The sequence below is a fragment of the Schistocerca nitens genome, chromosome 1, assembly GCF_023898315.1.
Source record: "Schistocerca nitens isolate TAMUIC-IGC-003100 chromosome 1, iqSchNite1.1, whole genome shotgun sequence".
Taxonomy (NCBI): domain Eukaryota; kingdom Metazoa; phylum Arthropoda; class Insecta; order Orthoptera; family Acrididae; genus Schistocerca; species Schistocerca nitens.
Window position 1 is genome coordinate 1,144,263,669 of NC_064614.1, and position 22,986 is coordinate 1,144,286,654.

General features: G+C 38.5%; 1 protein-coding gene across 3 annotated transcripts in view; it reads left to right on the plus strand.

Annotated features, from left to right (window-relative positions):
- LOC126199634 (inositol polyphosphate 5-phosphatase OCRL) overlaps positions 1-22,986 on the plus strand; it is a 108,422-nt gene that overhangs the window by 21,379 nt on the left and 64,057 nt on the right. For all 3 annotated transcript variants that reach the window (XM_049936563.1, XM_049936571.1, XM_049936578.1), the window contains 2 exons: positions 3,095-3,257; positions 6,789-6,967. In XM_049936563.1, coding sequence (XP_049792520.1) covers positions 3,095-3,257; positions 6,789-6,967 — 342 coding nt within the window. The remainder of the gene's footprint in view (positions 1-3,094; positions 3,258-6,788; positions 6,968-22,986) is intronic.

The following is a 22,986-nucleotide window of genomic DNA, read 5'->3' on the forward strand; positions in this document are numbered from 1 at the left end:
TACCCAAGATGAACTATGTGCGATGAATTTCTTTAATCACAGAGCGTTTGAATCTCATTTCAAAATCAACTCTTTGAGGATGACCATTTAGAAAAATTTAGAGCCCAGAAGATCATACATTTATGTCGTTATTAAAAATTTTACTGGCACATTTGTGTGTATCTTAAAGTGTAACATGCACAAAGAAGATCAACGTTATACGTGAAAGTTAAACTTCTCTTGCAGCTTATTAATCGTTGATACCAATATTGTATGTGAAAGCTTTACTTTTCTTGTAGCAACACTATGTATATTAATTTAAACCATTAACATTTCCTATTTGTGTGTAGGTGCTACTTAACAGTGATAATGCTATTGGCTGACGACATGACGTGTCCTTTGCTTTGAATATCCGCTGTATCGGCTGGCGAGATCATGTGACTTGAACTACGACTGGCTTAAAAAGCGCGTTGCAATCTCTATAAATTGATAAGTTTTACAGTTCCGAGGAAAAGTATACTGTCACTTAACACGGAAAAAAGTGTATTTTCATCCGGGAGAAAGTGTATTTTTAACCGGGAAATGCAGGAGAAATCCGGGAATTTTTTTTCCTTGTCCACATATACACCCTGATCACTGCTTCATTCCATTGAAGAGTATATAAATTATGAAGTATGCTATGTAAATACTTATTGCTTAAAGTGTTTTATTGTAACCTTAAATAAGTATGCCTAGAAATAACTTTCAGAAGTATACTCATTGCTTGACTTGTCCAATGTCTTATGCAAAAGATGCTTTTGTAGACAACAGGACCAATAAATGTATTATTATTATTATTATTATTATTATTATTATTATTATTATTATTATTATTATTATTAGAAACAAGTGTGATCAAGGAATAAGTTTGAAAGTTTGTCTCTTAAGAGTTCTCGTCAAAATGTACTTATACCTATTTTATGTATTACCAACTCTGCTCACTTCTGCTGACAGAATACTTCGTAATCTTCATCTGCATTACAACAGTGGATAATGACATAAGACAACGGAGAGTGGAAGTATGCTAAATAAGCGTGAAACTGAACTTAGTCAATACACTGAGAGATACTCCTGAGTGCATAATGGGTAACCGAAGTTTATTAGCGTTTGTGTGTTGACAGTTTTGGCTTGTTACTCAGATATGCTCCAAGGAATTTCATAGATAGCTTTATTAGTTTATTTTAGGTGCCATCTGCCCTTTATTATTTACTTGATTTTGCAGAATATCTAGTAGCAAGCTCCCTAACTCCCTATAAGATTTTTTTGTGTGGCATGAATAGATGGAAACACTATAGAAGATAAAAATGACACAGGGTTAATGTGTTTGCTTGTACTTGTTCAAACCTAGTAAAGAAAGGTTGGTGAGAAGGAAAGAGCATGGTTCAATCCCTGAAACTATTTTTTGGCAGACATTTTGAAGATAAAAGTATCATAATACCCCTGAAGACTCAAAGTATTTCAAAATCTAATTCATATAATTTAAACAAAACTTCAGAATGATTCTAAAATATGGTGGTGTAAAATTAACACTCCATTCCTTAGACAAAACTTTTTAATAATTTATACGGTTGACTTTTACTTCTTTCAAGAATTACACTTAATAAGAATTAAACAAAAAAGTTCCTTTCAAATAATTTATTTGTTCGTAGACAATGTAAAGCTAAGAATATTGTTCGGGTTTATGCTAGCAAACAAAGATGAGAGGACGTTCAGCATGAGAAAAGTGTGTACTGGCGGTGATACATAAGTAAATCACTCACAGTAAACTAAGTTAATCGGTGCACTGGTAAGACACTGAACTGCTGCTGTAATACAATATGAGGAAATTCACAAGCTAGTAGCACAAACTTGGGAAAATCATATTTTTTCAGAGACTTTAGTGTTGATTTTCTGTCAGTAATGCTGATAAAGGAGTTTGATATCCAAATTTGTATTATTTGCTACAGGAAAGTTCCTAACGAGAATCAAAGCAAATAGTGTAGTAGCTATTGGTTGTTTGTTCCTAGACCCAACTACGTTCAGTGATGTAACAATGATAGTTGATGATTTGACCATCCTAGTTAGTTGGATTCAGATCACAGAAGAAAAGTACTGTTATAGAACCATAATGATTAAGAGTGTTTAAAGGTAAGTTATAGGAAGATGCTGGGAAGACTTGTGTAAAGCAAACAGTGTAGGTGTAAAATTGTAACTTTTTCGTAAGCAAAAACTGTACAGGACTTAGCCTTGTTTTCACCTTAAATGCAAATGTGTAAAGTTGGATAAAAGCAAAGACAAGAGGAGGTAACACCTGAGATTAAAATATCTGGCACCAAGAAGAGAGAGAGCCCTTTCTAAGTCAAGGCAGTCAGTAGTCAAGAGCTGAAATTCTATTAATGAAATTCAGTATACTGTTCTGGTGGCATTGTTGCAGGCAAGTGTGGCGTAGGACTCCTAGTTGTGGAAACTTTTCCTGTTACAGCATCTGAAATAAACATTTTATAGAAGGGGATCATTTCAGTTACAAATTCCCAAAAGTAGTATGCATCCAGATATTCTTGTTCTGTGAACTTCGAGCCCTTAAAATTACTTTTCATGTACAATGGCAATTATGTTTTGAAGGAAACCTTTGTCAGTTACCTATAAGAATTCTGAGAAAGCACACAAAATGAGAATTGTAATACATAAAGCTGAAGCTTGCTTATTCTGTAAATCAAGGATGTTGTTATGGTCCCAGTGTGTGTATACTACTCCACTCTCCTGCAACCCATGCCCTACCCCTCAGCCTCTCGCTCTCCCCTGTCCCACTTCCTGTATTCATCACATAAAGATGTCAGTGATGGGATGTCAAACCAAAGCTGGCACATTTCTTTTACTAGCTATCTTTAAACCTCACAGGGAAGTGCAGAAATATTTTGTGATGCATATTTTCTTTTCTAATTGTTAAGTGGTTAGCAGCTGGAATAATATGAAAATAGTGCAGTACCAAAGCAGTTTTTAGTGAATAATGGCATATCAAAGTGATGAATCTCGCAACAGTTGTAAAATTATAGTTTTGTTGTCTGTGCTGAGTTTCTTTTTCCTTTTTTTATTTCAGATCTGCTGTTATGAACAGTCTTCATCCCAAAGCTCGGTATCGTAAAATTGCACTTGTGAGGCTTGTTGGGATGATGTTACTGATATTTGTTCAAGAGCAACATGTGGCATATGTTAGAGGCGTTGCCACAGAAACTGTAGGAACAGGAATAATGGGCAAAATGGTTTGTATTTCATTTGCCACTTTCACCTCTACACTTGAAAAATGTCTTTCAATGAAGTAATAATATGTACAGTATAACTGTTACACATATTTTACAGTTCACCATCTGGCACTCTCTGTTACATAAGTTTATGCAGTCTGTGACACATGAAGGTCCCTTTAAAACATGAGATTTTCGCATGGCACCATTAGAATAGTTTCCTTGATGTTCCTTGTGATTAATGCGGGAAACTATGAAACTGAATCTCTTTCAGTTAAGCTACCACAGCTTTCTGAAACTTGTCAAGGAGTCTGTCAATGCCAGATTGGGAGTGAGGGAGAGTTTGAGCTGAGTTGCCATTGTAATACCATTTTGTGATAAGAAGTGTGAAAAATAATGAAAGCCATGTAACAAGCAACATTATCATAAGTTTGCCCTAGAGGGACAAACACTGTCAATAATACTGTCTGTTGAAGCTGTTTTGTACAACTTTGTACACAACAGTTAGGAGAGATGAGCTACAGAGTGGTGTAGCAACTGCTGTCATCGGAAAGCTGGACAGGGGCAGAAACGATTACAATCAAATTAACACAATAAACATAAAATTTACTTAACTTGTATTTGTATGAACAAAGTCACATTACAAATATTGCAGCAAGATATAGTCCAGCTCATTGTCGTCAATAAGAAAGAGTTTCACTCTATTAAGCACCAACAATAGCGTTCTGTGACTAGGCAATGTCTGCATAGTGTCACATGACAAAATGGCTCTGAGTGCAAGTGGGTTGAGCAGCTGCCGCCAGCCACCCTATTTAGCAGCAGCAGCAGCAGCAGAGGACACTCGTAGTCCAGAGCTGCAGGAGGCATGGCTCAACTGGCGTGCTTCATTGGTTCTGCCAGATTCCTCATGATCCTGTTGGTGTTTGGTTGGAAACTTGTAATTCTGTTACCACCTGTAAAATGCCAATGATATCACAAAAGTGATTTAAATTGTTTTGAATCTTTTTTTTCCATTCAAGCCTCCCTGCAAGATTGAAAATTGGTGTTTGTGAACACTCTAGATTTTTCCCATTTTATTTCAGAGCAGCGCTGTCAGCCTGTTGATATTAACTTATTTTTGGGAAAAAATTGTTGGTGGCAAAAACGTGTTTCCATTGTAAGGACCAGGAGGAGGAGGAAGGTCTTTAAGAAGTCCTGCTGAAATGTATTTGGGAGTGGACGATGACATCTTCGTGAACTGGTCCTCCTCAATGCAACAAGCCACCTTCCTCAATGTTGACTTCCACCTCAAAGATGGCTTCATCAGTACCTCTGTCCATGTCAAACCTACCAACCGCCAGCAATACCTCCATTTTGACAGCTGTCACCCATTCCATACCAAGAAGTCCCTTCCATACAGCCTAGCCACCCATAGCCGTCGCATATACAGTGACAAGCAGTCCCTCTTGAAATATACTGAGGGTTTCACTGAGGCCTTTGCAGGCTGTAATTACCCTCCTAACCTTGTACAAAAACACGACATTTCTCGTGCATTTATCTTTACGGTCATCAACCATTTCCCAAAGTCCCACTGTCCGGCCACAGAGGAACATTCCCTTCTTGTGACTCAGTGCCACCCAGGGCTGGAGCAACTGAATTACATTCTCTGTCAGGGTTTCAACTATCTCTTGTCGAGCCCTGAAATGAAAAATGTCCTGCCCACTATCCTTCCCACCCCTCCTGCAGTAGTATTTGCTGCCCACTGAACCTACAAAATATCCTCGGCCATCCCTACACAACCCCTGCTCCCAACTCCTTGCCTCATGGCTCATATCACTATAATAGACAAAGATGCAAAACCTATCCTGTACATCCTCCCACCAGATTGACAAAAGCGTTGTTGGCGGAAATCTCATTTTGTGACAGTCTTTTTGTTGGGCCTATCTGTGACTCAGCATCTCTGCTATATGGTGAGTAGCAACTATCCTTTTAATAATATTGTTTCAAGAAGAACTTTACAGAATATGTAGATGAGTTAATAAAATACAGCCGGCCGCTGGTGGCCGAGCGGTTCTGGCGCTACAGTCTGGAACCGCGCGACCGCTACGGTCGCGGGTTCGAATCCTGCCTCGGGCATGGATGTGTGTGTTGTCCTTAGGTTAGTTAGGTTTAAGTAGTTCTAAGTTCTAGGGGACTTATGACCTCAGCAGTTGAGCCCCATAGTGCTCAGAGCCATTTGAACCATTTTGAATAAAATACAGAAAGTCACAGATCTATTTTATTCGCCTATACTGAGAGTTATCTGTTTGAGTGCAATTGTCATATTTGAAATTACATTAAAATATGTAGATTCTTAATTAGTTAATGAAAGGTGTCATATGGTCCAGAAATTTCGGACAACAAAAGTATAGTGTTAAACTTTGGAATTAAATATTTATTAAGTTACAAAAGGCTACAGTAGTTTTAGGTGAATGTGAACTTCAATACTAATTACCTGATGATTTAGCTAACAATTATGAATAGGATAGGTTGTTATGCACCATAAAAAATGACACGTTAAGTTGCAGACAGACACAACGAAAAACTAGCACATTGAGCTTTTGGCCAAAGCCTTCTTTAGAAAAGAAAGAAGCTGGAGATAGTGGTTTCCTTTAACAGAAAGCTCAAAATGCTGTCTTCATGGTGAATAACAATCTATCCTTTTCATAGTTATTATCATCCCAACCTAAAGTTTCCATTGTTTGACAAGTTAATTAGTTTCAGAAAAATAAAAGCATGTTGCTGTAAAGTTTGCATTCCAGTCTAATGGTATGTGTGAAAGTCTCTGAAATGACTGATTGTCTCAGTTGAAATTCCTCCTTACATGCTCAGTAAAATTTTTCAATCCATTATTTTCCAATAACCTGGCTTTCAGCAAGTCTAAATTTACTATTGTAATCAGCATATTGACAATTAGCACCTGAATGATAATTACCCTATATATGGTCCAAATATAATATTAAGATTAGGCACACTCTACATATACACATTGTGTTTGACTAGCTTTAGGTGGAAGTTAAAAAATCAAAAACTTATAGTTATTAGTAGAAGTGCAGGAAGAGCAGACGGAAGGATTGGAGCTTGCTGTATTTAAAGTTGTACTCATGTATATCAATGGTACAAGGAAACCTCTTCCGCACTTCTAGTTTTTGGAGAGTCATGAAGGAAGCAAATGAACTGAACTTTCGAAATTTTACCCAGGACCATTCTAATGTATGTACAACCTGCTGCTTCAGAGAAAGACATCTGAAATTCTCTCATTTTTAGGGTGTATCTTTGATAGTTTTGAGGCAATAAATGACAACTTTTTCTAGTTTATATTGCACTAATGGAGCTGAACTCGTGTTTGGGAGAGTAGTAGTCCTAATTTGTGTCCAGCAATCGTCTCTCATCTCTACAGTGTGAGCTTGTGTTCAGTATCTAATCTTGTTGATGGGATGTTAAACCCCAGTCTTCCATAATTTTTTGCTCTTGCAGAGTAGATGGCTATAAGGTTGCATGTAACTTCTGCTGTATAGTGGTGTTTTCTTTCAGGGAAACAAAGGTGGCGTGGGAGTTCGACTAGACTTCCACAGTACATCAATTTGTTTTGTGAATTCCCACTTAGCAGCTCATGTTGAGGAATATGAAAGAAGAAATCAGGATTATCATGACATTTGCCAAAGAATGAGTTTTACGAGGTTTCTGCCACCTAAAGGGATTAAGGATCATGAGTGAGTATTTTTCTGTTGCCTCATGTGAAATCTTTTGTTTATGCACTTGTACCAGTAAGACTGAATAGAATTTATCCTTGTACACAGGTTTCTGTGAACGTAATTTATAGGGATTGTCTTTGGTAGAAAGAATTAAATTGGACAGAAGTATTTCTTTATCTCCTTTCTTAAACAAAGGCTTAACTTCAGCATACTTCTGCCATACAGGAAATGTTGCACTGATAAATTACTCATTACACAGGTAACTTAATGTTACTAAACCTAGAAGCACTCTCTTTAATTAACATTGTTGATCTTTTACTATAACCATTTGAATATTTTGATGTTAAAGATTTTATGGTGGACTTCTACCACTGTACGGAGGATCATAGTCATGTTGCTGAAGTTACTTGTAGTGACTGGACTGAGACATTCTGTGCCAGCATCGACTGAACATGATAGCCACATTTTTTCAGTAATAGTTGTGAAATGTTTGGTTCTACCAGTCTTCTTCTGCACTGTATCCCATCTAGTCTTTATTTTCATATCTGAAGTGATTGTTTTCTTGTAATGTATTTGCTTTTGATGTCATTATTACTGTCTTACAGGTTACTGTTTCCTGACTTATGGGTACTGTTTCCTTCTCATTTCGCGAGATACATTTATTCCGTGAGCAATCTGTGGCTTCTTTGTAGACTTTGGTGTAATTTGTGTTAATATTGGGGGAAACCAGTAATCAAATAAGAGAAGGACTTCATTAATAATTTTTTTCTTTTTCTTTCATGCCATGAGCATTGTATACATTATTCCAGCTCATGTTAGTTATTTAGTTTCATGTTCCATGGATCATTTGTTTGATAAATTGTAATGATGTGAAATAAGTCCTTTTATCTTCATGATGATTACCTACAAAGCCAGATGTGAGTTAGTAGTTCCTGCCCATCACATTTTGCACATTACAGTCCTACTCCTTTAACAGATGTCTACATGATTATTGTGGGTGAGCACCACATGTTATTCTTAGAGTACATTTTTGGATAATTTTTGTAAAGATGAGTTACCCCAGGTCTAAATGAAAATATGCAAAATATTTCAGATAACTGATTTGTCTCTCTCCAAGATTTGCAGTGATTTTGACTGTAAAAGTGGCTGAACTAAGTTGCTTTAGGAGTTCCAAAATGTGCATCTTCCAGTTCAATTTTTAACAATATGGACACCTAAGAATGTGAAGTTTCCACTCTATTTACTATTTCCTCATGATATGTTCACTTAACACTGGAGTAGTACCTCTAGATGTGCAGGACTGTATATGTTATGTCTTTTAAAATTGGGGATGATACCATCCACAAAAAAAACATAAATAAAATTTTTGAGGAGATTGTTTACCTTTTCTTGTGTTGCTCTATGTATGCTTGGATTGCTTATGGCACTAGTGTCATCTGCAAAAAGAAATAATTCTGCTTGTTGTATATTAGACAGAAGATCATTTACATGTATCTGGAACAATAATGGATCTAAGATTCAGCCTTGGGAACCCCGTATATGAATTCTCCCCCGTGAGTCACGCCTCCTAATTGCATTGGTTGAATTACTGAGTAAAACTTTCTGAATTTTTTTGGTTAGATATGATGTAATTCATTGGTTGGCTATACCACCAATCCCATAAAACTTCAATTATGTAGGAGAATAGTGTGATTCACCAAGACAAATGCTGTAGATAGTTTGCAGAATATTTCAACTGCTAACTATTGTTATTTAATGGTCGTAACATTTGGTGAGTGAACATGTAAATTGCATTCACTGAAATCCAAATTGTGGTTCAGTAAGGCTATTATTGTTGCTCAGCTGAAATACTATTGTGGAGTACATCACCTTCTCAAAAATTTTGAAAAATGTCGGTAGTGAAATGTATTGGTGTTTACCAACAATTCTATCAGTGGCAGCTTCTGAGATAGTGCCATTGTGCCGTGTTACCACTTGTATGATAAAGAAAGAAAGAGAAATCTATGCGAATTGCACATAAAACATTGTTTTGAAGTATCTGTTATATGATTTGAATAGGTGCATTCTGGCACGCGCGCTCTCACTGTAGTTTTCTGAAGCTTGGAGCCAACTTAAATTGGCACCGTCTGCCATCATAAGCACTGTGTAAAAGGTTCGGCCATTTGTTTCTACATGCTTCTTATGGAGGAGATGGAGCCACAGCTAGTTTGCCTTGACTCGGAGCTTTATGTTCCTTTCACCAGAGAGCAGTAAAGTAGAAAACTAACAGAAGCATGATCTGCCATCTCGCGATCATGTTAGAATACATCGGGGCACAAATTTTTTGTAATCCATTATACAATCTGGCTGCAAATTAATGCTAATGCGATGCTAAACACAAATTAATGCTTTATTAAATCAAATAGAGAAATGATACACTTAAATATTGTGCAAATAGCTATATATGATTTGAATATAATTATGCCCCAAGATTTTGAAACTGAGACATTATTTCAATATTGGTATATTTCACAACAGCAGGCCTGTTGCTACAGAACAGAAAAACTAACATATTCACCACCTGTTTAGCATCTATTTTCCAAACAACAGTGTAGTATTTCTGTTTATGTTCATTAAGTTCGTGTAATAAGATTCTGTACAAACACATTGTAGTCAATGTGAGGTCAGGTAATTGACCGTATATGGCTGTGTGCACAGCGTTATCTGTAAGGGAAAATTCAGTTGACTATGAAATTAGCAAACATGAACAAAATGAGTGAGCTATTAAAAATGCCATTTAGCGAAAGTACTCACAATGAAAAATTTCAGACAAACACTAGGTAGGCAACTCCCGTATCTGAATCTGCAGCAGCAAACAAAAAAATCGATGCCGTATGGTCAATCCAGGAATTTACCAAAAGAACAAATGGATTTGTGGCTGTGAAGAAAGCAACACTGTTGTTTTTCTTTCTTGCATGTTATTTGGGGGGAGATGTTCATTGATGTAAGACTGGAATAACTGATGTTGGGCATATATGGTCACAAATGAAAGAACATAAAATGTCAGTGTGTCACATGAATAATGTGCATAGTCTTTTCATTTCTAGGGAAAACCACCATTCAGCGAAATTACGTTTGCAATATAGACAAATAATTGACAGCCACAACAAACATGTAGAATGAATCGAATTGTAAACTGTATTTGGTTCTGTGGTGCTTTGAAACTGGCTCTCAGGGGCCACTATGAATCCGATGCCTCTCAAAATAAGGGCATTTTTCGTGAGCTAATCAGTTCAGCACAGAACTGGATAAAGGCCTTAAAGTTCATCTCGAGATATTTCTAAGACTGTTCAGAATGCGTGTTAAAAGTGTACCAAGATGAAGATCATAAAGAAATAAAACATGCCGATTATGTTGCAATAATCGCGGATGAAACCACAGATGTGTCTTGCGAATTTCAATTGGTTGTTGTTTTGTGTTATGTTTTTGAGGAAAAACCTGTTGAAAGATTTTTGAACTTTTTAAATTCAGGAAGTCAGAATGCTCTTACTATAACTGAGAGTATTCTGAAAGAAATTTAACAATTAGTTGGTGATGACCAATCAAAACTTACAGCTGAGAGTTAAGGCGGTGTAAACATTATGAGTGGCAAGTCAAATGGGATTCAGAAATTAATTAAAAACAAATACCCAAATGTGTATCATTTCAACCTTAATATGTCTACGGCAGCCTCTGTCAATCACAAAGCCCACAACCCTTTTGCACATCTTTCAGGTATTTAGGTATTTCTTCTTTCTTTTCTAACTCGACACGTAGATCAAAAGTGTCGCATAGCAGTATTCAAAAAAGCTTGGCCCGTGTGTGTGTGTGTGTGTGTGTGTGTGTGTGTGTGTGTGTGTGTGTCACAAAATATTTTTGAAAACAGGAAAAATTTTATTACTGTTACGGAAGTCATTGAAACAAGTAAGAGCATAAAACTATCTTCTACTATTGAAAAAGCTGGTTCATGCAAACCAAGACTGCAAGATAACAAATTCATTTTCTGGCTATCATTTTGCTGTACGATAATGCCTCATGCAGACATACTTTTTAATCAGCCTCAGAAGAAAACAACTGAACTGACCAAAGCAAAACAAAACATCCAGAACTTTGAAGCGGTAATGCAGAACATCAGAGATTGACTCCATCCTTAACAATATTAGTTCGAAAATGACAAATTGATACCAGCCAAGAAACCACGGATTCTTGATGGGCATAAAAAAAAGAGATGCTTTGGAAGTGTGCGATGCCACCCTTTCTGAAATAAAATTACGTTTTCAGTTCACTGGACACCTAATTATAGCTAGCTTATTTGATGTAAATCAGTTTGACAAATACATTACAAATTTTGCAGACGAATGCCCTGAAATTAGACACACATACATTTCTGGAAAAAAGAAAGTTGAAGGGTGAGCTTCAAGTCTTCTATGCTAGGCCTGAATTGAGAACTGTTTATGGCGCAGTTCAGTTTCTTTCACTCTAGAATCAGCGAAAGAAACGGAACTGTGTCAGAAACTTTGTGACACATTCGGTGAGACTGTCAAAGTTTAGAAACTGCTGATCAAGACGACTGTCTTGACATTAGAAGCTGAATAAACTTTCCTACAAAACACCATGAAAGAAGAATGACTGAGTGCCTTAGGGATGCTATCCTGTGAAAAGTCATTCATGTGTAAACTTGGATTTCAATTTGAGAGGGACAGATTTATTTGCCAACAAGAAGGAGCGACGAATGGATTTCCAATACCATTCCTACTAATTATTTTGAAACTGTCTTCCCAAAGTCATGGAGTTACTGCTTTGGTGAGTACACTTTTCTAGCAGTCGGCCACGAACATAAAATAAATGAGGAGTTCTGGCAGTTGAGGGGAGACGAGCGGAGTGTGGGGATAAGACATGCCTCCCTCTCACAGGGCTGGCATTCTACGTCCGTGTTCTGTGATCCTGGGAAGGCAGAACAGACGTAATAATGGACATATCGATCGCAGATTCCTTCTGGTGTTGTGAGAGTTGTATTTGAACCCTGTGACAGAACAAGATTGCTCTCTGCATTCATTTCAAAATAAGAAAAGGAAATACCAACAAGCATAACTCAAAGCAAAGTAGAGCGCACAAATCATTCAGTAATGGCTAAAGTGCAATTGTTAGCTGACGTTGACAGTGTCATTAAGGCGATAGTTCAGGCCTAATCTCCAGTGGTATCGTAAGCAACTGTACATCCTAACACCTCCTACCTAAGACTGGCACGTAAAAGTGATTGCACTTACTCTGTGAGCCTGAAGAATTGTGTTGTTGTTGTCATTCTCATGCAGACATGCGCTCTCTCTCTCTCTCTCTCTCTCTCTCTCTCTCTCTCTCTCTCTCTCTGTGTGTGTGTGTGTGTGTGTGTGTGTGTGTGTGTGTGTGTGTGTGTGTGTTTTATACAAATGCTTGCTATCATGTTCTCCAGCAACATATCAAAGTCTTATTCTACATAAGAAGGGCACTATTGTAATAAGTGTTTATTTCTATTTCCTTGTACATTTTGTTTGATATAATATCTTATTAAATATTTAAATATATGCATTATTGACAGAATTACATTCAATGGTACCAGACTAACCTTCTTCTTCTCCTTCTTCTTCTTCCCCCCTCCACCCCCACCCCCCCAGCGCGCGCGCGCGCACACACACACACACACACACACACACACACACACACACACCAGCGGAATGCCTCAGCAGCCACCGCTGATATTTATCACCTTTCTTATATTGGGATATATATATATAATAATAGTGATGCATTATATTTCAAATAAGACAAGACTTACTATAGGGGTAGGGGAGCAAATCTTCAGTACTCTATTTGAAACACCATCAAATAAAAATGAGCTTTTATTTTTGAGAGAATATATAACGTTCGTAAATGCAGAATTTTCTTAATTTCATTCCATTTAAATCAATAGTGATGGTATACTGTACTGTGGGTAGTTGTGCTCTCTCTCATTTCACTAAATTTCTGTAGCTATAAGTCTGTTTTCAGAATTGCTTATTTCTGACATAATGTGCACGTTCCTTGATTTTAGTAACTTTCTCCATAATTTTGGATAGTTCTTGCAGTGTGCAGCTACTGCAAGATCTCTATTTTTCCTTGTCAAGAGATACATGTCCCTTTTCCTTTCACAAGATACTTTAATCTCTCTAGTGACAGATGGTTCTTTTTACAAGACTGTTTGATATCCTTTCTGATTAGCTTATGCAGAAAGCTATTTTCAAATAATGATATGAATTTATCATGGAATGGATTAAATTGGTTCATTATAAATTTCGTTCCAGGCATCTCATGTAAACTGTTCTTAAAAACGTTTGTTGTTCTGGAGTCATTAACTATTCTAAGCACTATCTTACTTTATCCTAACCAGCTGTGTGTCATACAAAGAGAGCATTTGTTACTGGGTATACAGTTATATATCTAAAAACAAAGATGATGTAACTTACCAAACGAAAGCGCTGGCAGGTTGATAGACACACAAACAGACACAAACATACACACAAAATTCAAGCTTTAGCAACCAACGGTTGCTTCATCAGGAAAGAGGAAAGGAGAGGGAAAGACGAAAGGATGTGGGTTTTAAGGGAGAGGGTAAGGAGTCATTCCAATCCCGGGAGCAGAAAGACTTACCTTAGGGGGGTAAAAAGGACAGGTATACTCGCTCGCGCACACGCGCGCGCGCACACATCCTTCCGCACATACACAGACACAAGCAGGCATTTGTATTCATATGGGTATACAGTTATTGACACATGTTGAGCTTCATCAGAGAAAGCCATATGAATTAGGGTCTAGCTGTCTTTATCCACCTGTGTTGGAAAGTTAATTACTGAGAACCACTTGTAGGATCAAAATAAGCGAAATCCTGAAATAATCCGCAGTTCATATTTAGTAATATTTTATGTTGTTCAGTATTAACATTTAGCGAAGTGAACTGCAACCATGGTCAGAGAGACCATTGACTACCGATTTTGTAATATAATTTTGTTCATTAAACCTTTTTTAAACATACTATTAATGGTCGTGGCATTGAGGTTAGACTGGCTCATTGTCCTTAATCTTTTGTTACAAGAATATGTATGTGATGTGGGTGTCATACTCAACAATAACTTTAAACCTTCCAGGATTTCGTGAGTTGGCATCTAGGACATAATTCTTCCGCGTACATTTTGGCAGGGAGTCTAGCAGTAATTGCCTAGGTGTATCAATAACTGCTTTGAATGTTAAGTGTGTCTGTTTACCTTATGACATGGAAAATCCAGGATGGGATGTAACAATATTACGAATAGAAAAGTTATTACTTTCCATGTAGTGGAGATGTTGAGTCACAGATAGGCAATCAAAAAGACGGTCACAAATAAACTTTTTGGCCAGTAAGGCATTTGTCAAAAACGGACACCACACACACACACACACACACACACACACACACACACACACACAAACCTCATACACGTGATTGCAGTCGCAACCAACTGAAGCCACTGAGACTGTGTGTGTGTGTGTGTGTGTGTGTGTGTGTGTGTGTGTGTGTGTGTGTGTTTTTTACGAAGGTCTTATTGGCCGGCTGATAGCTTTTGTTGTGCCTATCTGCCATTAAGCATCTCCACTATATGATGAGTAACAACTTTCCTTTTCATAATATTGTTACATGATAAAAGTGTAAGACTTTGGCCTGTATTAGGGAGTTTCAATTCGACATATGAAAGGTAACAGTTGGTAAAATAGTAAAACTTACATATCAAAGATGAAATATGGAATATAAATAAAATACAACCAAAAACTGTGCATCCACAATTATGTAGTGGTTCATAATCATTATGGATTTGCAGCTTCTCAAGCGGCTCTGTTCGTTTTATGCTCAGTATTCACATAATTTTATCTTTGGCACCTGTTTTAGCTATGGTTGGCACTGTAGTGCGAACTGTTTTGTCTGTATCAAAAGGAAAATTTACTTGAAAAACTATAAAATTATAGCGAGACGGAAAGCTTAGCCAGTTATTACCCTCAGGGTATGAAACTATAAGTACTGCTTTTTGATTTCCAAGTGTAGAACAATTTAACCCAGATTTTGGAACTGTTGTTTTCTTCTCCAGGGGCAGGTCGCTCACACTTAAAGTTAACAGCGCCCAGGGATTGTTAACCCCTTGCTGTACCATTTAGTTTGATGAAGTCCATGCCCAAGCAGTTGGAAATGATGCGTGCTAAATGTGCCAGCATGATGCACGAGGCAATCACAGTACAAACAGATTTATTATGTAGCTGTACTCTCTATCTGTTTCATGCAATACTATTCTTGTGAACGTCAACACTAATTCAATTCTTGTCCCCTTTTTATGCATGTACACTCCTGGAAATTGAAATAAGAACACCGTGAATTCATTGTCCCAGGAAGGGGAAACTTTATTGACACATTCCTGGGGTCAGATACATCACATGATCACACTGACAGAACCACAGGCACATAGACACAGGCAACAGAGCATGCACAATGTCGGCACTAGTACAGTGTATATCCACCTTTCGCAGCAATGCAGGCTGCTATTCTCCCATGGAGACGATCGTAGAGATGCTGGATGTAGTCCTGTGGAACGGCTTGCCATGCCATTTCCACCTGGCGCCTCAGTTGGACCAGCGTTCGTGCTGGACGTGCAGACCGCGTGAGACGACGCTTCATCCAGTCCCAAACATGCTCAATGGGGGACAGATTCGGAGATCTTGCTGGCCAGGGTAGTTGACTTACACCTTCTAGAGCACGTTGGGTGGCACGGGATACATGCGGACGTGCATTGTCCTGTTGGAACAGCAAGTTCCCTTGCCGGTCTAGGAATGGTAGAACGATGGGTTCGATGACGGTTTGGATGTACCGTGCACTATTCAGTGTCCCCTCGACGATCACCAGTGGTGTACGGCCAGTGTAGGAGATCGCTCCCCACACCATGATGCCGGGTGTTGGCCCTGTGTGCCTCGGTCGTATGCAGTCCTGATTGTGGCGCTCACCTGCACGGCGCCAAACACGCATACGACCATCATTGGCACCAAGGCAGAAGCGACTCTCATCGCTGAAGACGACACGTCTCCATTCATCCCTCCATTCACGCCTGTCGCGACACCACTGGAGGCGGGCTGCACGATGTTGGGGCGTGAGCGGAAGACGGCCTAACGGTGTGCGGGAACGTAGCCCAGCTTCATGGAGACGGTTGTGAATGGTCCTCGCCGATACCCCAGGAGCAACAGTGTCCCTAATTTGCTGGGAAGTGGCGGTGCGGTCCCCTACGGCACTGCGTAGGATCCTACGGTCTTGGCGTGCATCCGTGCGTCGCTGCGGTCCGGTCCCAGGTCGACGGGCATGTGCACCTTCCGCCGACCACTGGCGACAACATAGATGTACTGTGGAGACCTCACGCCCCACGTGTTGAGCAATTCGGCGGTACGTCCACCTGGCCTCCCGCATGCCCACTATACGCCCTCGCTCAAAGTCCGTCAACTGCACATACGGTTCACGTCCACGCTGTCGCGGCATGCTACCAGTGTTAAAGACTGCGATGCAGCTCCGTATGCCACGGCAAACTGGCTGACACTGACGGCGGCGGTGCACAAATGCTGCGCAGCTAGCGCCATTCGACGGCCAACACCGCGGTTCCTGGTGTGTCCGCTGTGCCGTGCGTGTGATCATTGCTTGTACAGCCCTCTCGCAGTGTCCGGAGCAAGTATGGTGGGTCTGACGCACCGGTGTCAATGTGTTCTTTTTTCCATTTCCAGGAGTGTATTTTTAACACAATACTTCAAAATATAAATTTCTTTACATAAACAGTACTTAGAAACTACAATCCTCTTGGGTGTCTTCAGGTGTGACACCTTCAGAAGGAATGTAATAACACAATGCCTAAAAGTACATTTTGTCAAAAAAAAATCTTTAATTACAAAAAGAATTGCTGCCCTTGAATGTATTTCTAATAGGAAAAGACAGGGTGTCTCGTATAAAACTAGTACGCCTCATGCCCAAGATTCAAGTAACAATGAACTAACTAGTAAAGAACAGATAATAGTGACATTAAAAACACATGTAGTCATCTAGAATGAAATTTTCACTCTGCAGCATTGTGCACACTGATATGAAACTTCCTGGCAGATTAAAACTGTATGACATACTGAGACTCAAACTCAGGACCTTTGCCTTTCGCGAGCAAGTGCTCTACCATCTGAGCTACCCAAGTACGACTCACAATCTGTCCTTACAGCTTTAATTCCACCATTACCTCGTCTCCTACCTTCCAAGCTTCACAGAAGCTCTTCTGCATACCTTGCAGAACTAACACCCCTGGCAGAAAGGATATTGCGGAGACGTGGCTTAGCCACAGCCTGGGGGATGTTTCCAGAATGAAATCTCCACTGTGCAGTGGAGTGTGTGTTGATATGAAACTTCGTGGCAGGTTAACACTGTGTGTCGGACCATGACTCGAACTCAGGACCTTTGCCTTTCACAGGCAAGTGGTCTACCAACTGGTCTACCCAAACACAACTCACGACCCATGAAAGGCAGAGGTCCAGAGTTCAAGTCTGTTTGGCATACAGTTTTAATCAGCCAGGAAGTTTCATGTAGTCACCTGTTTATAAGAGATGCTGACTATGACCATTCTGGCATTGCTGACTTGGTGCGATGACATTATCAGCAACACATTGTAATTCTGCAGGCGTGAAGTTCTTAATTTCACACGATGTTAAGTCTGGTGACCTTAGAGGTCGGAGACTTCTACTGATAGGTCTGTCTTCAGTGAACACGTTGATGATTTGTACCATACTTTGGTTGGATATGTGAGTGGTTGCTCGATCGGCTTCTCTACATCTATTAATTGTGCATAGAAAGAGTCTAAGATCTCTGGCACTTTTTAAGGTGTAATTGAAAAATATGGGGCCAGTAGTGCACATGCCAGACCATGCACACCAAACACATCTTTTCTGAGTGGAGAGGTTCTTCATGCAGAATATGTGGGTTTGTCCTGGATCAGGATCTGTAATTATGGGAGTTTACATAACCTGATAAATGAAACAAGGCCTCATCTTACATGAAGTAAGCAAGGGGGTTCAAGTAATTGCCAGTTACAATAATCAACTCTTTTTTCCTGATCCTCAAATTTCAACTTTCGCACCATACACCACAGGCTTTAATTTCATTTCTTTTAGTACATAATGAAATGATGTATGAGCTACACCAACCTTCTGCAATAACTTCCTTACTTGCTTGGGGGAGACTTCTCGTAATGTCCATGCGAAGTCTGCCTATAGTTTCAGGGGTCGTCACTGTAGGCACATGTTACTCTGCACGTTCTGAATGGTTCCTATAGACCACCATTTCATGTACAGATCTTGAATTTGCTGATCATGGGGAGTTTCCTACCAAGATACTTCGCTTGAAACATTTCTTTACATTCATCGATTGAGCATGCCTTTATGTAACTCTATACAATAAAAAAATCTCTGTTCTAATGCAAATTGCCCCCTTTTTTTATTAGTACTCATTCCATGGATCATGAATACGACACTTCGTAATGATGTGGAACGTGTCAGGTTAATAAAAGGTGTCTATACAAGATATTACATTGCACAAAATATTATGACACTTAATATTTTTAATTTTTTTTGTGGGAGTTGGGGAAATTACCCACTTACTACATCCAAAAATTCATCTAATGAGTAGGAGTTGCCATCCAGAAATTCTCTTCATTTACTTTTAAATGCTATATGGCTATCAGACTTTTGATGCTTGAAATATGCTCACTACTTTTTATTTACTTAAATTTGGCATATTTCGTGACAGTACCTTTTCCGTTAGATGTTTACAAGGTAATATTGGTCTTGGCTTCAGTTGTCTAGTGGAAGTATGATTCCACAATGCACCTTTGTCGGCTGCAGAAATGACCTGGTTCAATGCGTTTGCCTCATATTTGGTGCTTCAAATACCATTTCTTCGAATGTGGTTCCTTCTTAAAGTTCATATAAAAAAATAGTAACATAATTCATTTTTTTTCTCTGTTCACTAGCAAATTATTTATGACGGCAACCTGCACGTTGTTCTACCGTCAATACACACCAAGAGTTAACTGCCGACTGACTACAGTCAAAGACGACTCCAGCGTCAAAGACAGTTTACACAACACACAAGCTTCCACTTGTAACCAGTCTCTTTGATATTCTTCGTCACATTTACTAATAGTAATCAATATGCTGTCACTCTCAAAAATATAAGTAAATTAACATAAGATAAGGCAAATTACAATAAAAAAATTCTGACAAAAATATAAGAAAACATTTACAATTTGGTATCGACAAATCCGGTAGAAAATAACATATCTCCCAGATCCATTACATGCTCTTAGGTAAGTGACCAAAGACTTTTGTGGCAGCATAATTTACCCCTTCTGAGCCAAAGTTAGATTTAACCTTGAGTAGTGAAGATCACCCTTTCTCCTAGTGTTGTAGCCATGTACACTGCTATTACTTTTGAGTTCGTTCGGATTGTTAATAACAAATTTCATAAGTATATATATATATATATATATATATATATATATATATATATATATTGTGAGGCTACAGTGAAGATCCCTTGCTCTTTAAATAAGTGTCTGCAGGATGATCTTCGATGAGTTCCAGCAATTATTCTGATTACACGCTTTTGTGCAATGAACACTCTTTTACTCAATGATGAGTTACCCCAGAACATGATGCCATACAAAAGCAGAAAATGAAAATAGATGTATGCTAATTTACTGAGATGTATATCGCAAAAATTTGCAATGACCCTAATAGCATAACTAGCTGAACTCAAACGTTTCAGCAAATCTTCAGTGTGTTTTTTCCATTTCAACCCCTCGTCAATGCATACCTTGAAATTTTGAATATTCTACCTTAGCTACCGATTTCTGATCGAAGTCTGTATTTGATGGTGTCATTCCATTTACTGTGTGGAACTGTATATACTGTGTTTTGTCAAAGTTTAATGAGAGCCCATTTGCAGATAACCACTAATGATTTTCTGAAAAACATTATCTAGAATTTCATCAGTTAATTCTTGTCCGTTGGGTGGAATAGCTATACTTGTATCATCAACAAAAAGTACCAGCTTTGCATCTTCTTGAATATAGAATGGCAAGTCATTAATATATATTAAGAACAGCAGAGGACCCAAGACCGAACCTTGTGGCACCACATTCTTGATTGTTCCCCAGTTTGAGAAATCACCAGTTTTTTGCATATTATGTGAACTACTTATTTAAACTTTCTGCCCTCTTCCAGTTAATGCACATGATTTAAACCATTTGAGCGCTGTCCCATTTCTGTAAGAAATTAACAATACGAGCTTTTCTCAACAACTGATGCACAAACACATAGTGCACGCAACTTTCTGATAAAATGCAGTGTAACCAATTTTTTGAGACTGTCGCCACTTCACAAGCACTTTGACAAGAGATAATTAACCAGTACATGAGGCGTATCAGTTTTATTTGTGATACTCTGTACCTACAACTCTAAAAATTTGTAGTCCTGCAGAGTTTTGAAAGCACTGTGGTAGATGTAAAGCAATCCCAACATCGTTTCAATTCGTACTTTGTATTTTATACAAACTTTGCACATCCTTGTTGGGCACAACGAAATTATTAAGAGATATCCAATTTTGCTGTATTAATTTAATATTCACATCATTATTACAAAATCGTACTCGCTATCGCCTGCATTGCTTGCTATGCCACAACAAAATTCCGGATGATATTTGTCATAAAAGTAACAGACACAATGTTTTACAGCACCTAGCACATTTAATAATAGCTACTGTCTTGCGGGCGCGCGGGGTTTTTAAGAGTAATACAGGAAAACATTGTTCATTTACATTCAAAAAAGTTTGTTTCATCCATTTCATATTCGAAAAACCAGGTGCCCTAAATTGATGCAAAATTAATGAGTAGTTTTATGGAATCGTCGCTGGACGCGATTGCTCTGGTGGTCTTCAAACTAATCGGGAGCATTCTGAATTTTCTTCGTGAAAATTTTAACCTGTCGGTAAAAATGTCACATGGCAGGCAAAGTGGAGTAAACTTTGGTGGGATAACTTTTATGGTGCAAGTGCACGCTTTTTTTTTTCTCCTCTCATCCACGAAGATGTGATCATATATGGTCAGATCAGTCTGCCCTCCCCATGTATCAATGATGATGTATAGAAACTTTTCCTGTCCCACGTATGGAAGAATCAAAGATCTTAAAAAGTCTTCATACACCAGTTTCATGTCCCCCATTTCGTGTAGGACACAATTAAGTTATTAAATTTGAGGGTTAATTCATCCACTCTTTTCTGTATATTAGGGCCAAATTTTCCCAATAGTTGCTGCCTACATAAAAAATCGTATGGGATCACGTTCCCTGACGCAGTTAGTGTGAACTTATCTTGTTTAAATCTTTTCTCTGCATGAGAATGGTTCTCGTGCATTTCTCCACTAGGGATCTAATGTAAGTTGATTGATACTGACTATCCGTTTGATTGATGTTGGTTATGTACTAGAGGTTAAAATTACCAACACGTATTTTCGTATGTGTGCGGAATTCTTCCGCACCTACTATTACTTCTTCCATCATTGCACATTCTTTTGCAACTGATAAACTTCATAATCTTCCTTTGCCTGATTTTATGCTTTTGCTTAAATCATTTGATTCAAGCCAAGCTGGCCACAAAATTAAAGGTAACCGATAAAAATAGAGCATTAACGTTCATCATCCATTATATTATTTTCACAAGCCAGTCTCTTTCTCACAATGTATTTGACATATATTTTGATGTGATTTACCTGTTCCAAATCGTCTTGCTTCAACAAACCGTTCACAAGTCTCACGATTGATAGTGTTCCATTTATCATGATGAGTTCCGCCTCGTTTCACATCCTCTTTCCATCGATATAGCATTGATTTTTTATTTAAATGAGAGACACTGAAGGACTGCAAACTCTTTAGGCTCCATTTCAGATGAGGTACTGCAAGAGCAGCTGCTCGTTCTTTGTAGGATGGAGGCACATTATCTGCTGGTTCATGTGCGAATTCGTTGGCAACGAAATTGCCATCCCCCTCTACTCCCATATACTACAAAATAAACAGATTTATAATATGTTGATTCCCCCACAAGAAAGAGAACATCCACCCAAAAATGAAACTTACCGCCTCATATTCGTGTACCTTGTCTTCTTCGTTGATGTTTATTAATTCATCGTCATCGATGATCCGTCTCTCGGCCAACAGGTCTTGTATTGCGATACATATCTCATTGCCAATTGCAATTGAATTAGCAGAGATCGTGCTGGGCGGTGTATTTATTACAAGATTTAAATAACGAAGCAACTTTTCAATGTATTTGATGGCTTTAGTGATTTCGCCTCTGAATTGTTAATTCAACTCCTCTACCTCTGATATATCTTCTTCTGGCTGCACATCTGTAGACACACTTAGGTCGTCCATTTCACTGTAGTCTCTGAACATGCACAGCATTAACAACGCGTTACGCACGACAGACATTTAAGACAAATGCAAACTATTGGTTCAGGAGCTAGGTCACCACCATTTGTTTGACCATGGTGATACATATTCATAATGCTGAGGACTGTCCATGCGAACTCTGCATATTATGAAATTGTATCACCGTAGCCAAATAATAGGCGGTGATTGGGCCAATACACAGAGGTCGCATGAGAAGTCCGCACGGATAGTCCGCTTTCTGTTTGATCAAACCTACACAATTTAAACTTCTTAATAATTTCACACAATTACACTGTTTGTTGATATTCTGTAAAATAAAATGGAAAAATATTAAATTATTCTGATTTTAGAAAAAGCAAAAACACGGAAATGACCCGAACATGATACCTCCAGTGTGATAGCTTTCGACCTTAACTGCTGCCGCACGCTCACTTGGTTGGAAAATGGCTAACGTTGTGTGTGTTGCAATG